Genomic DNA, 15,902 nt, shown 5'->3' with positions numbered 1-15,902 from the left:
TTCGTTCATCCCCATGTCTTGTTTTATCTCATATAGAAATCCCAGGTGTATTTATATATATAAAGTATCCACCCAGATCAATATCTTCATAAACACTGTTCATTAATATAAGCAATGCATTCATATGAATGCTCAATAAAACTAAACGTGGACCCGTGTTATCGGTCAGAAGGCGGCCGATTAACAAAGTCGTATGAACGCACAAGATAAGCTGTTCCTCATAACTGAACGAGGGCGTGACCCTACGACGTTTTCGGGCACAATCGCTAATGTCACAAGTCACCCGGCTATCGCGGAGATATCTAGTTTGAACACATTCACAATATATTTTTATATCATCTACTTTTTTGGGATATTAATCGAAATAACATAGGACTCTTCCCTGTGTGTCAATGTTAAAAGCATTAAGAAACTGATGACATATATTAGTATACGTGGAATTGTGTCACTACCTGAAGTGTGTGAGCTCTGCAGAAGGAGAAAGATTGCCGGTCTGGCGTAAAAATCAGGGAGGAAACAATAGCCTCCCTGATAAGCGAAGAACAAACTAAAAAAGAGTTTATTCATCTCTGTAAAAAAGTTATAGGAAAAGCAATAGTTAAAATTAAAGACTAAAAAACTAAAAAATTTTAAACACTTAAGACACAAAGATACAATAGATGCAAAATAAAGTAAAGTGATATAGAATAATAATAGAATATAAGAAAATGTAAAAAGTAATGAGGAATGAATGAAAGGAGATACAGAGCGAAAGGGGAAGATAGTGGAATTGTGGAAAGAAAGAAATGAACAAAAGATAATATGAAGTATGAAAGAGGAGAAAGAAAATAAAAAAATGTATGTGAAAAAATATACCTTATACTGTACCCGATACCCCTATACTGTACGAGGGGCTCCCAATAGCGGGGGCCAAAAAAAAGGGTAAAGAAGTAATTAGTAAGACGATTGTCAAGACGCACACGGGATATTTTGGTCGAAAGCACGATTTTCAAGATACCACAAGAGATATTTAATCGATTTATTTTGAGTTAAGCCGCAATAGGCAAGACGCACACGAGATATTTAGGGCGAGGGTACAATTCGCAAGACTCACAAGAAATTTATACAGGAGATATTTTTTGCGTATAGCTCAATTGGTCAGACGCACATGAGATATTTTAGGAGAGGACGCGATTGGTATAACACGCTCGAGATATTTTGAGAAAGAACACGATTGTCAAGACGCACAAGATATATTTAAACGAGTTATTTAGGGGAAGAGCGCGATTGAAAAGACGCACATGAGATAGTGATCGCGGAAGTGCTGGTCGTCGCCCGGAGTATGTAAACGGTGAGACAAGAGAGGGCGTGTATACCAAGACACGAGTTATTGTGAGCATGACGTAACAGACAAGACGCACACGAGATATTTACATAAGTACTTGAACACTTTATATTATCTAATATATAAAATTCTCGTGTCACTGTGTGCGTGATTGAACTCCTCCGAAACGGCTCTAGCGATTTTCGTGAATCTTAGCGTGCATATCGGCCAGGGTGGAGAATCGGACATCATCTATTTTTCATCCCCCTAAATGTTAAGGGTTGTCCACCCCAAATTTTTTTTTTATTTTTTAGACAAATTTTTTTTTTCAATTTTTAATGATACAGCATACAAAAATACATACAACCCTAAATTTTCATCTTTCTACGATCAACCCATATTTTTTATTTGTTTTTCAATGTTTTCTAGAAATGGCAAAACAACGTTTGCGGGATCAGCTAGTATAGATATATTATTTATTATTTTCTTTGAGGGCATATAATTCATTTTATGAAAACGTTTACTTTCCGACTTAAAGAATAAAATTTTATAAGTATTGTCGTTCCGACTGTACCTTTAAACGAAACAAATTCAAATTGGACTAGAAGTTCGGCGCGAACTGTACATACGAGCATACAATACGAGCAGCCCGCCAATTGGTCTGTTCGCTAGCGCATTTGTATGTGACCCGATCCGCTGTATCGGGGTCGACGGGCGGCCTCGATCCCGCAAGCGCCCTCACAAAGCTACGCAAATAAAGCTGATCGCACACTGCTCGCTATTTATTTTTATTATAGCTTTCATCATCGGTCCATCATTCGTCGAGAAAAACATTTTTATAACACTGGGAAAAAAGTGACGTCACTTCTATTATAATAATTCACACTGATCTGATGTACCCAAATATTTAATGGAATTAAGCGTTACCTTGCGGAAGTCCATCCTAAGTAAGAAAAGGACCAATATTTCGTGCAACAAAGTGCACCGCCCGCCAGCCCGCTGATAAATGCGTATGCGGCAAACAATGCGAATCACACAACCGCCACCGCCAAATTACTCAACACGTGTTTCACCCCACCACGGGGCATCTTCAGGAGCTATGTTACACCGATTAGTGCCGAACACAGAGATGATTATTTCTAGATGATGGCGGTAGGAATAACTTGCATTTTCTAAAAGAAACCTACCCAAGAAGTTTGTTAACAAAAATGAAATAAACTTTAATACAAGCCTAAGGTTGGAGACAACTGTCGCGAAACTGCGTATGCCGGAGTGTTTATTACGCTAATACATCGCTGCGTATGTTTATGGTTTAGCGCGACAACGCTGATCGAGGCGCGAAATGGAACGATGTTTTATTAAAACATTAGAGCTCGCTGGTAGTCGTGATGTGGCTGTAAAAACGGTACACACGGCAAGACCAAAATAACTAACTGAAATAAATAACGGCAGTCGCACCAAACCCTACACATTTAATACTGGCCACAAATAAATCAGTGCGACCAAATAAATATATATTAAAAAAAAAACTACTCGAATGTGTCTATTATTTAGCCCAACATTAGAGAGAAATAGAAGATAAAAACGACCTTTAAATTAAGGAACGTAAACCACATATTCCTTTGCTCTAACTATTCTCACTGTCCTTGCGATAAAGATAGTTGCTTCGCTATTAAATATATAGCAGACATAGCAAAGTACTGAAACAATTTGTTGACATCTTAATTCAAATAAGGGAACCTTCAAAATTCTTTGTTTTCTAAAACTGTAACTTTATATTCCAACGCGCTTCCTCACCCTTGTTAGACGTTACATATTTTGCAACAACCTTTTCAAGTATCTTCACAAAAACTATATCTTTATTATTAATTTTGTTTAGGCTGAAAATAATGGTTATGCTGCGATTGCTTATAAGCAATTAGCTTATTAGCTGTCTATCTATTTGATCTACATTTGAGACTTTCTCAGGCCAGTATATAACGAGAATACGTCGAAAACATTTGTTATCGAAGACCTGAACTTTTAATTCTATATTTAAACAAATTATTCCCAAACTGTATTATCGTTACGAAAACACAATCGTAGGGTATTTTAACAAATCATTCAAATTTAATTCTAAGGCATTACAAAGTTATTAGTTTTAAAGGAGTTGCTAATGTTATAGAAGGGTAGAGAAAGGTATAACAGGCTTGACTTTATTTCTTATTCTAACTATATGTACTTCGCTTCTTTTAATATATTCGCATCACCATTCATAATACACATAGGTTAGGGTGATCATACATTGGCCTCGAGTGCTGGTATAACCTTTAAAATTGATGTCGCAGAAGAAGGCTGCGGAGAGAGAGAGAGAGAGAAAGAGAAAGAACGTCAGAGCTCCTCATCCGCAGTCGGAGACCTGGGAGTCGGAGGATGTTATACCGCGTCTTTTTCCAACACCCTTAACATGGCATTGGAGACAGATTTGGAGTGATCAAGTAAGGAGTCGAAGCACTGCGCCACCGCCGTTGAAACTGCGGTAGTATTCGAAAACGTTACCGAATTTTTAACAAAAGGCAAAAGGAAGAAGATCGTGGGGTTTTAGCCGGTAGAAGTAAACGGCGTAAACCTTTCGTTGACCCCACAGGACTTGCATGAGAGAAAAAAGTTTGACCTGATACTTTAAAGTTCTTTGGAAATAAATGTTAGACATAAAATCTTCCTCTTAAAATTTGAACTACTTTTAAAATAAATTAATAATTAAATATTATTCCGAAGAGTAATATATTGGCAACATTTGCGAAATTAAAGACGGATTTAGGCGCGAATGGTGATTGATGGCGAAGGTTAATTGGACAGTTAGCGTCTGCAACTAGATCATGGCCTGAGGTCAAGGGGAGTGCGGACGTCAAGCCAGTCGCGACCGCCCGCGACTACATTTTAATGCTCTACAAAACTACATAGTAGCTCACAAAGGAGTAAATCTTGTAGCCTAGAGAAAGCTAAAGAGTTAGCGTCTTATTAAAAGACGTTTGTAACACTGTCAATTTATTTAACACACGAACAAATTTTTATTAGCGCTTGAGTGCGAGCAAAAAGGACGTGCATTCGTCGTAGGACTCTGGGGCGCAATGTGCTCCGCGACCGAGTGAAAGCGGGCAATAGAACAAAGGCGCAAAAGAAATAAAAGAAACAAAAGTAACAAAAGATCTGCGCCCGCGTCACCGTGCATGTGTGTGCGTGTGCCCGCTGCACTAATTCGGCACACTAAGTTCGCCCGTCGGCTACGCTCGCCCACAAAATCTTACACCTATTATTCATTCAGACATCACATCAGTATATATACGACTCCCACAAAGCTATAAGTTTAACTTTATTAGTTTACACTAGGGCCAAATTGTCATTATTTTTTCTGTAATTAACACATAAACATTACTTCACCACACATTTTTGGAGGTGTGTTTCATATTATACAAGTAGAAAGGAAATGTCTAAAAGGTTTAAAGGGGTGGATGTGTATATGATCATTTGCAGTCAATTAATATTAGTAACATAGCAAAAAATAGCTAGTGAGATGGTATGGCACAGTGATTCCTAAAGTGGTCTATATCGACCCCTAGGGGTTTATGACAACCTGCAAGAGGTCTACGTCAGCGAAAAAAAATTTGGGGGTCCACGATAGTGGATCTCAACACATACACTGATAGTACCTATTTACTTACAACATGCTATCGTATAATATTAAACTATTTACATTATTTATAAAAGTACCTATGAAGTAAAAAATTTATTATATATGTTTATAAAATTGTGTAAGTTGTAGGATGTTGGTATTCGCTTTGTGGTCGCAATACATTTTGAACTTATTGCTTATGTTATTTTATTTATAGTTTATTTAATGTTACGTATATTTTACATAACAGATACACAATTTTATTTTGAGTAGTTTCAATTTAAATTCAATTAATAAATGTATAAATTAACATGTGTTTTTACTTTAAGTTTTTAACACTAAACTTCACTGCAGTTAGAAATTTACAGGAAATCAATATCAGGTAAGTAGGGGGAATACCCAACACGGTAAAACATAGCAAGGAGTCTACGACACAAAAAAGTTTGGGGAACTCTGCTCTATAACTAATGCCAACGCGGCCTGCTAAACTACTTCCCATAAACATATCTAAACGCAAAAAAAAGAAAAAAAAAACAAAAAAAAATAGATAAAGATACGTACTTTTTTACATAAACACTTAACACATTCCATGCCATGTGGGGCGTATACGACCACCACTGCACTTTCTGTTTCGTCCATTTGCAGTTCTCATTGAAAAACAAAGGATTCTTAAACAAATGAATTGTAGGCTCATATATATAACTTCACATCACGTATGCGTACGTAATGTATATTAAAATTTATTACTTTTTCCCTCTAATTATATCTTTGCAGTATTGACAAAGTGTAAAGCATACGACTCTTTTTTTAATTTTTAAATTAGGTCGTATACGCCCCAGGCGTCCTTAATGGGAAATCTTCAAAAATTTCCGTCTACAAAAATAAGTATATATATGCTATATACATATATATGTATGTATATATGTATGTTTTATGCAAGTTAACTACCTGTTATTTATACTTCTAATGTTTCCATACTATGATTGTCAGAAAGAAATTGCCTTGTGTGATAAGACCGCCCATTGTACTTTTTTGTTTACTATTATACAACTATGTATATATTTTCTTGCGTGTACAATAAAGGATATAAAATTTAATTAAATAAATAAAAACATCAAACTTACTTGGATCGCACTTGCCTCATAAGAAATAAAGGTTGGTCTAGTAAATATTTTTAAACCAATTTCTTAAAAATAGCAAGTGATATAGCACGTCTTATATTCAGCGGTAAATCATTCAACAATCCAACGGTCTGTGTGTTAAAAGATTTGGCCATAAACGAAGAAGAATGCGCATTTTTAATTTCAAATATACTGCGGTATATCGTTTTTCTTGATTTTTTAGATTAAATACATTAAGTGCCATCTTTGCACGTATAACAAAATTTAATTCTAAATCATCATAATACGCCAATGCCAACTCATGACCTGTCTATTATAATATAAATAAGCCATTACCATAAATAGCAACGTGCTATATTTAGCTACACCCTTGAAGACGATTGCTTTACAGATAAACGATAGGTTGTAGGCACACCGAGACTTCAACATCACTCTACAGATAATATAATTTATTATAAGCCAATAAATTTTTTCTATAACTTCAGAAGGCGTCAATAGATGGCGCTACTAGCTATGAGCAGTGGTAGTTCAGCAGTTCGGTTTTAAGGATGCAATATATTCACACTGTGCATTAATTGTATAGAATTGATCCTCAAACAAGTTTTCAGATGATGAGCAATACAAGACCTGTAGAGTGATATTATTTATAAGTGATGTAAAAGGTGTAAAAGAGTGAACTTATAGCCTTATTAATTAATATATGGCACTCTATCCAAAAGCAAATTGTATAAAAATAATAAATAACGTAATATAGTAAGAATAAGTGTTCTAATAATTCGAAATAGCAGACTGTCACAAATTTTTGGCCTATTGCATTCCAATAGAAATATCTTATATTTCAGACTAATCTATTTTGTATAGAGAGATTTGATATAGGAGTAAAAGGTTTTTGCTGACATATGTATGTGTTTTAAGTTTTGCCTTGTACAATACCCGGCGATAAATATTGCACATCGACTTTTGGAAAGAGACAGTCGACTAATTTAAGCTTCGTAGGGCACTATCTATGTCGCACGAAATACGACTGACAAAACGTCACATAGGTAGTGTGAGACAGAGATAATATAATGCTCTACGAAGCCGAAATTAGCCGACTGTCTCTTTCCAAAGGTCGATGTGCACTATTTATCGCCACGTACTGTACATTTTTTAGTACAAACAAAACAATACTTTCTTAACAAGCTACTAACATCTGTACAACATATAATAAATATTTTACACATACCAGTTTTACGCGACTTGTTGAATATTCGACCTTATTTAGAAGATTATTCAAATATGGCAACAATGTAATTTTAAATATTTAATGGAATCAGGCGTTACCTTACGGAAGGCCATCCTAAGTAAGGAAAGGACCAATATTTAGCCACTTCCGCACATGCAGTGGAAGTCGTGCAACAACTCGCGGGTGGTGCACTTTGTTGCACGACTACCACTGCATGTACGGAAGTAATTAAATAATGGTCCTTTTCTTATTTAATATAATTTTTTAATTGTTTACTTTCAATAATGTGTAAAGCTTCGTTACGAGTTTTTTATACGCAAATAAATTATTCGACATTCATCTTTCTTTTTGACAGATTACACCAGTGTTGCAATGTTTACAAAATATAAATAGTTACTACTGTACCGTTGCACACAGAAAAAAAATTATTAGGGAGACAGGAAAGTAATGTCGCTCAAGTTAAATTCGCACGACTGTATTTTTAACAAGTTTTTATTTCTGATCAACAATATATTCACCATCGTTGTCAACATCTTTCAAGTACGTAATGAACTAACAAATGACAACCAAATATTGACATCGCAGAGACGACATTACTTTCAGGTCTCCCTAATATATACAATTTTAAACAGCTTGTGTATAGTGTATCCGTACTTATTCATGTGTGCCGCGGTATTAAAAACAGATATAAACAGAACAGACAACGCCGCATAATTACAGGAAAAGATGACAATAGCTGCTGCTATTTTTACTATTATCTCAACCTCGATCAATTGACAGTGAACCTACAAACTGTTGTTTAAAATAGCTACGTGCTAAATAGCATTTAAATTTTCGTTATTTATGACAGATTTTTATCTTTCAAAACTAGACTCTAAGTATGCAGCTAATAAGCGAAAACGGGAGAAGACCAAGGGTTAAGTTATTTATTCAATTGCACATGTTGGTGTAGCATGCATCACTTTAAAAGACAAGAGCTGCTTAACCTATAGAGCAGGGTGTGCAATGCACACGGGCGCCCCCTTCTCAAGGAACGCCGCGGCAACAGAGATGTTCTACATAAAAACGATGAGTGTTATTCTGCCGTCATAAGAAGAAAGGCCGTAACTAATACCATACTGTAAGCTGTACCTACTTAATAGCTTGTTGGAATATGAAAAAACTTTCTTGTTACAACGGCAAAGTTAATGGTTATAGCCGCGGGGGGAGGGAGTCAGGCCTAAGGGGCGCCAGGGTTTCATTGCACACGGGCGCTACACGAGCTTGAGTCGCCTCTGTTAAAAGAAGTGTCTTTGTACGCTATTGCAAAAAAAAAATATACCACATCCGAACGATGACTAAGCGCGCCATCTTTTGATGTCAATTGTCAACTTTGCATATTTATTTAAATACCCATTACATTAAAAAAGGATATATAAAGAAATCGGATAAAAAATTAAAGGTGGAAGCTCAAAGAAAGGACCCAGTTCATTATTTTACCACTAAGACGTCCACAGCTGGACATAGAGCATCTATTAGTTAATAGAAATAATTATAGCTGACGGTAAAGCGGTTAAAAATGAATCTTACTTTGGCAATTGGTTAAATTATATATATATATATATATATATATATATATATATATATATATATATATATATATATATATATAATTTTAACGTCCGCGCCTTTGTTCTAAAATGACGTTTACTTTTTCCGATTTTTTTAATTAAGTATTTGCTTATCTTGACGACGCCTTAACAATGTCCAGTTTTTATGATTACGTTTCGTGCGACCATTTCCTCATTTCTACTCCATATTGTCATCCTCAGGTTGTGTGATTGCTGTATTCATCACATTGAACCTTGAGATCCCATCTTGAGTCTCGTCCGTGCAATACACGCACGTGTGTGACGTGATATCGCTACAGCCGCATGATGGACACTGTTATACAGACCAAGGGTGTCTGTTGTTGGACGGACATCGATGACCGCATCGCTCTTTAGCAACTAACGCCTCGCGGTTGAAATGATAAAGAAATGCTATTTAAGGCACAAGATAAAATCCCATAAAACACCTCCGTTTATCAGCAAACTATGAGACGTAGACAAACATAAATAATCTAAGTTTTCAGAGGTATTAGCTGAACAAATTAAGATGACCAAATAAATCTATTTTCAACCGGTTTAAACCAGTTATTTAACGTCGCAACCGGACTGTTTGTTTAGGAACCGCGTATTTAGCAGATGATCATAAAAATAGTCTTGCATCATCTTAAAAATATCAAAGAGTAGGTATCTTATAACGACACGATAGTAATAAACAATGACGAACTGCAGAATTGAATATATTATTTTTCTTCTTTAAATACCAGTTACTTTAAGTACCAGTATTGGTGTCCTCTCGCTCTCCCCTAACGTATTTATGGGACAGGGAATTATAATCTTATTTATAATATATAATATCCTTAATACATACAGTACCCGGCGATAAACGCACATCGGGCTTTGGAAAGAGATAATCGGCTAATTTCGGCTTCGTAGAGCGCTATCTCTGTCGCACACTATGTGACATTTTGTTTGTCGTATTTCGTGCGACAGAGATAACCCTCTACGTAGCCGAAATTAGCCGATTGTCTCTTTCCAAACGTGATATATGCAATATTTATCGCCCGGTACTGTAACTTTCTGTTTTATTTATTTCACATTGTCTTATTTATTTCACACCCGAAAAGAAACTTGTATGACAGATGCACTTACCTATTCCCTCCAAATAGTGGGGCTGGGCAGGTCAGGTCATAAAATGGATGAGACAACGAGGTACCAAAGTGAGAGGCAGACCTAATGCCAGTTGGGCTGACGAGGTCGAGGCTACTGGTCAAGGGTAGCTCCAAGTTGTCAAAGATGGAAAGCTTTTGAGGAGGCTTTCACTCTATGTGGTCCATAAAAACATGTACAAAATTATCAACAAACTATTATTTAAAATTACTAATTTTAAGTCATTTGTATAGAAAATAAAGCTTCATTATCAATCTCGCAAACTACGGCTTAGTCAATTATTTTAATTAAATAATAATCTCGATTAATAATCTAAAAATCCCCGGCGAGGGTCAGAGGGGCCGTTCCCGCCCCGACATGCGGGTCGTGACGTGAGGACAATTGACCCTAATAAGGAAATAGACATACGCACGGCGGCCCGCACGCTGCCCAATGTCAATCAATACAAACATAGAACTATTTCTTCAAAGATTTTAGTTGATAAAAACCTCCTTGCGGCTTACACGTGATATCGTGAGCATAAAAATAAATATCAATTTATAACACTTGAAATTATCACTAACATTACACTTATAACTTTGAACAGTTTTCACTTTGAACAAATACTCATTACGCTACGGAATACGAGAGATGCGCATGCGCAGACATGCACTGATCCAACCGACGCCACGTCCCAATTAATTAAATAAAGTATAGTAAGCTCATATAACATCGGCGCGACTGCAATGTAAAATCGCATGATTGTTGAAGGTAGACGAATAACAAGTCTTGGGAGGTATATTTGAAAACGAAACGACGTCACAATGCAGTTGTTTCATGAACTGCCTGAGGTTCAAATCTCTTCAGATATTATTACAATATTAGTCGAATATAAGAAGATTCCTTGTAAATTACGTGATGTCAATAACACTAACATACAGGATGATTATTCATAGCTGTAAAAGCTTTAGTGATAAACATATAACTCATTTCCTGTCAATTTATGTGTAGTATATATTTAAATAACAGTTTTCCAAATTTATTAACGTGTTGATAATATAGTAAAATAATTTTTGTTCAGAAATAGAATGAATACATATTAAAATTCTTTATTATTTACCATCTGTCTGTTACGAAAAAAGGATATTATTCAGTAAACTATGAAATATTTATCTGACAAGACTCCTTGGCAGTGATGTCGCTTGCTTATTTTGTTTTCATTTAGGCTATACTTGATAAAATATACATAAATCAATATTGTTAAACTTCTTTAAAAGATGTAGAGTTTTTTCTTGCTTCTTCTCCACAGGTATAACACCTTGCGAAGCAGAATAGAGTCAAAAATTTAAAAATTTAAGAATTAGTTTAAAAAAAAGTTGACGATCAATGAAAGTCTTGTAAGTTTCAATATTCAATAAATCAATTTTATTTATAACTCCATATGAGATCTGATCGAAAACATCACTCCATTATTTTAATAAATAATAAATTAAAATTGTTTTAAATAAATAAATAAATTTCGAACTATTTTTCTGCCATTGTGTGAAATTTCAAACGACCAAGAACTATAGGTCTCACTATATTCAAAATTGAACAATTAGGTAGCGAATTGAGAAAGATCAAATTGATCAATATATAGCACAACTAACTCTTTCTACACAGTAGATATGTTTCTTAGAAAAGTGTGCAAAAATAATCGTATAAAAATATACATGCTACTTTTGAAAATCGTGAAAATAAAAAAAAAAACCTAAATATTAGGGGGACCGTAAAGTAATGTTTCTGTCGACATATTTTACAGAAAAACCGATTGATTTATTACCGCTCCGGCATTGATTTGTATACTAGATGGCAAAAGGTTGTTGATAACTAAGGTTCCGCAAAACAATGAAACCACACAACCATATTGTTGATTAGAAATAAAAACTTGTTAAATATGTAGTCATGTGAATTAAACTCAAGAAAGCGACATTGACTTTTCGGTTCCCCTAATATTTGTTTTAAAAAATTTAATTTAAAAAGAAGTAATTATGAAATTCGAAATTCGTTTTTATTACAAAAAATAAATAAATTAGCGTACAAAGAAAATTCAGTAAATAAATACAAAACATAAAAAATTCAAATTGAAATTGGGAATGAAAATGAGCTTTGCAACTATTAATGGTTACTTAATCACTAGCTGTACTTTTATAACGCACTGTACCAAAAATGTCTAGCACAACTGTCGAGTTAGATATCTAATAGATTAGGCGTTCCCTTGCGGAAGTCATCCTAAGTAAGAAAGGAACTAATATATAGCTACTTCCGCTATGCAGCAGTAGTTGTGCAATGAAGTGCACCGCCCGCCAGCCCGCTGATAAATGCGCGTGCGGCAAACAATGCGAAACACAACTACCACTGTTCGAACAGGCATTTGCATTATAGGTCATAAGGAGTGTTGTTGGCGTGGAATAACTCCACTTATTGGACCGGCGACATGGTTAAATAAGTGCACCGCCCGCCAGCCCGCTGATAAATGCGCATGCGGCAAATAACGCGAATCACACAACCGCCACCGTCAAATCACTCAACACGTGTTTCACCCCTCCACGGGGCATCTTCAGGAGTTATGTTACACCGATTTGAATTGGTGTAATAAATAAATGACGACGTAATCGAATCGTTTGCCGCATGCGCATTTATCAGCGGGCTGGCGGGCGGTGCACTTTGTTGCACGACTACCACTGCATGTGCGGAAGTAGCTAGATATTGGTCTTTTTCTTATTTAGGATGGACTTCCGCAAGGTAACGCCTGATTCTATTAAAGACATGGTTAAAGTCGCGAGAAGTCCCTTGACCTGAACAGGGTAAGACCAGTCATCATGGCGGTCCTTGGTGGGAGGTTATTGACTTAAAGTGACTATCATGCAACACGACGATGATGATTGTTGGCAAAAGTGGTCAGTGTATTTTTAGTAATTGCATAAAGCGTTCTCCCTCGAATACTACATCCATTAAAAAAAAAAGCTAACTGACCTGATCTCGTAGATCGGGCTCGCTGGCTGCGGCAGGCAGGGCCCCAGCCCCGCCGGTCTTATCCGCGGACACATCACCCGCGCTCGCGCTCAACGCGCGCCTTCGCCCCTCCATCTCCTGCTCCCGATCCTTGTCGCCTTTCACGTCCTTCCCCGTCAGCATGTTCTTCGTTTTGGACAGTATGTTCAATGGTTTCATGGTTTTGCGGAACTGAAATATAATGTATTTCATAAACCTTAGCGTTAATTTTTGAAGAAAAAACTAATAAAAAGGGCAGTATCGCCTTTTAGAGAGTGATGAATCTTTACATAGAGGTGATGATACTTTCCTCACATGTTATTAGGGCTGCTATAAAATGTTTTTAGATGTATAAACGTATAGCGAGCCAATAACTAGACGATTACTTACTAAGCAATCATTCAGGTATAATAAACGAGAAAATTAGAAAGAGATAACAAGTGACATGATACACGTCACGTAAATTTTATTTCAAATCAAATTATCATGAGACAGTTGAGTCCACTGTTATTATTAAATACACCTATCCCCCGATTTACACGGTAGATACGTTCCTGAGAAAAACGTGTAAAACGAAAATTAAAAATTTTCAAGTCAACACCGTGTAAATTGAAAAACTTGCAGAAAATGCATAATATCGCTATTTAACAGTTGATTTTTTTCAATATTTTTAAGTGTACACAGAAATAAAAATAAAATGCATTGACAAGTTAAAATATATTTAATATATTACGGAAACACTGTTTTTTTTTATTTAATTACAATATACATTAAACAGAAGAACAAAAAATAAAACCAAAGGTGTTTTATTATCCTTTATCACTGTCAGAAATTACTCTCATTCTTTTTTCGGAATCGAAGGTTCGAATTCACTTTCATCACTCCAAGTTATTTGTGCCGATTCAATGTTTGAAGCAGAAATATTAACATTATGAGAGATGGCAATAAAATCGGTTATTAAAACAAAAAAAAAATATTTGGAAAACCGTGTAAAAGCGAAAACGTGTAAAACAAGTACCGTGTAAATCGGGGGAATTAGTATATTTTAATCACGTAAACATTCTCTATTTGACTGTACTACGAAAGTTAACTCAAGTTTGTTGCGAGCTATAATTAAAGTAAATAAATGATGAAGAAAATATCACGTACCTTGCACTTAACGTTCGCCGGGTGAAGGAACTTGCCGTCGTCGGGGTCGCGCGGCTGCTGGTCGCGCAGGCCCAGCACCAGCATGTCGTCCAGCGAGGCCTGCAGGTGCCGGCGCCGCGCGGGCCGCGCCTCCTCGTGGCTGCGCGACGAGTACACCGACACAGAGTCCGCGCTCGCCTTGCTGTTCCCCGATATCACGGTCACGTTCTCCACCGACTCGTTCGAGTCCGGGGCGTACCGAGACCGCTCCTCGTAAATCTCCACAGAGTTGAATGTTTCCGCCACACGATCTATGTCGTCCATCTCCACGTGGGGTACGAGCTCATAATGTCCCTCGTTCTCTGTATACACCTGGTCGTATACGACTCCATGGAAGCTCCTAGAACTGGTCGGTAGGTTGCCGTACACGTTGTTGTAATTGTAGGTGTCTTCGTCGGTGCGCTGGCTCACGTGGCGAGGTAGCTCGTTAGCGTTCAGGATGACGTCATCCAAATTAAGTGGACGCCCCTGACCTCCGAAGCCGTCGACTACGGGCGTGGTGTTGGATAAGAAGGATCCGTCGGTGTCGAAACTGCTGCAGCCGACCAAGCCCATCGGTCGACGAGGCATTTCCTGCCTGAACCTGCTCGGCGGCGGCTGTTGTCCAGCGAACTCCACTACGAGGATTCTGTCCGCGATGTTCCGGCAGTCGTTGTGGAATCCGATCCCAGAATCGCTGTTACTTGACGTCGTCGTCACCTCGCTGTGGTTACTGGGCTGTGGCGAATTGGCGACAAACTCGGGGGCATCCATTCTCTGATCTTCATGCCTGCACGGTCTTCGGTCCCGCTGGCCTCTGAACACCGGTCTGTTGCACCTAGAAAAGTTTCCTAACGCTGGACTGTCTCCTTTTACTGCCATCTTTGATATCTGCTGCAAATTTGGACTGACGCAATCGTCGGGCGGCAGAGAGTACATTCCTCGTATGACGCCCACCACGTATTCTGCCGAAGGAGGAAATTCTAGACACCGTTCTGCGACGGGGTCCCTAGTGCATACGATCTGGAAATCCCTGGCTTTAGTGACGTGGGCTTCGTGTTCTGCCATTCGCGAGTCGACGGCGAACACGTGGGTACTGTGAGAGGCTTCTGTCTCAGGACCGGAGGCGTCGGCGGCGGTGACGAGGCCGAAGTAACGTCTATCCGCTTCTGATCCGCATCCCGCGTAGACTATGCGTTCACGGGGGTACTGGGCCAGGACTTGTCCGGAGGGGCGACGGAGGAGAAGCGCGTTGGGGAGGACGGAGAGGAGGACAGGCGTTGCAGGTCGCCGCTCCTGGCGGAGCTTCTTGACTGCAGCGCGCACGTTGGCAGGAGCAGCGGCTGCAGTGGCTCGCGGAGTTTCAATAGTCCCCAGGTAGCCGACCACGGCACGACACTCCAGCCGGGCGGCGTGGTTCGGCGTCAGCTGCGCTCGACTCAAATTCTGCAGAATCTCATTGACACCAGACGTGCTCGGAGCCGCATGGCAAGCTGAAATAATTGAGTTTCTTCTAAAGTACTTCACTTTAAGTATCCTTAAAATATTTTCTGAGCATGCATATATAATAAAACATTTCAATAACATATTTCAACATAATCAATAAAGACAAAATGTATTGATTCACATTTTGTTTGTTGTCACATTATCAAAATTTCAGCAGTGT

The 15,902-nt window shown here is 37.8% G+C and overlaps 1 protein-coding gene across 1 annotated transcript in view; it reads right to left on the bottom strand.

Annotated features, from left to right (window-relative positions):
- The window catches only part of LOC137920442 (regulator of G-protein signaling loco-like), a 62,474-nt gene that overhangs the window by 43,160 nt on the left and 3,412 nt on the right, over nucleotides 1–15,902 (bottom strand). Inside the window, exons 2-3 of the mRNA XM_068763808.1 lie at nucleotides 14,219–15,729; nucleotides 13,052–13,261 (exon numbers count right to left, since the gene is read on the bottom strand). Coding sequence (XP_068619909.1) covers nucleotides 13,052–13,261; nucleotides 14,219–15,729 — 1,721 coding nt within the window. The remainder of the gene's footprint in view (nucleotides 1–13,051; nucleotides 13,262–14,218; nucleotides 15,730–15,902) is intronic.

The sequence above is a fragment of the Battus philenor genome, unplaced genomic scaffold (genome assembly GCF_028537555.1).
Source record: "Battus philenor isolate CCGP_79_NKW_IND1 unplaced genomic scaffold, ilBatPhil1.0.hap1 SCAF_18, whole genome shotgun sequence".
Classification (NCBI taxonomy): domain Eukaryota; kingdom Metazoa; phylum Arthropoda; class Insecta; order Lepidoptera; family Papilionidae; genus Battus; species Battus philenor.
This window is presented reverse-complemented; position numbering and strand designations above follow the sequence as displayed.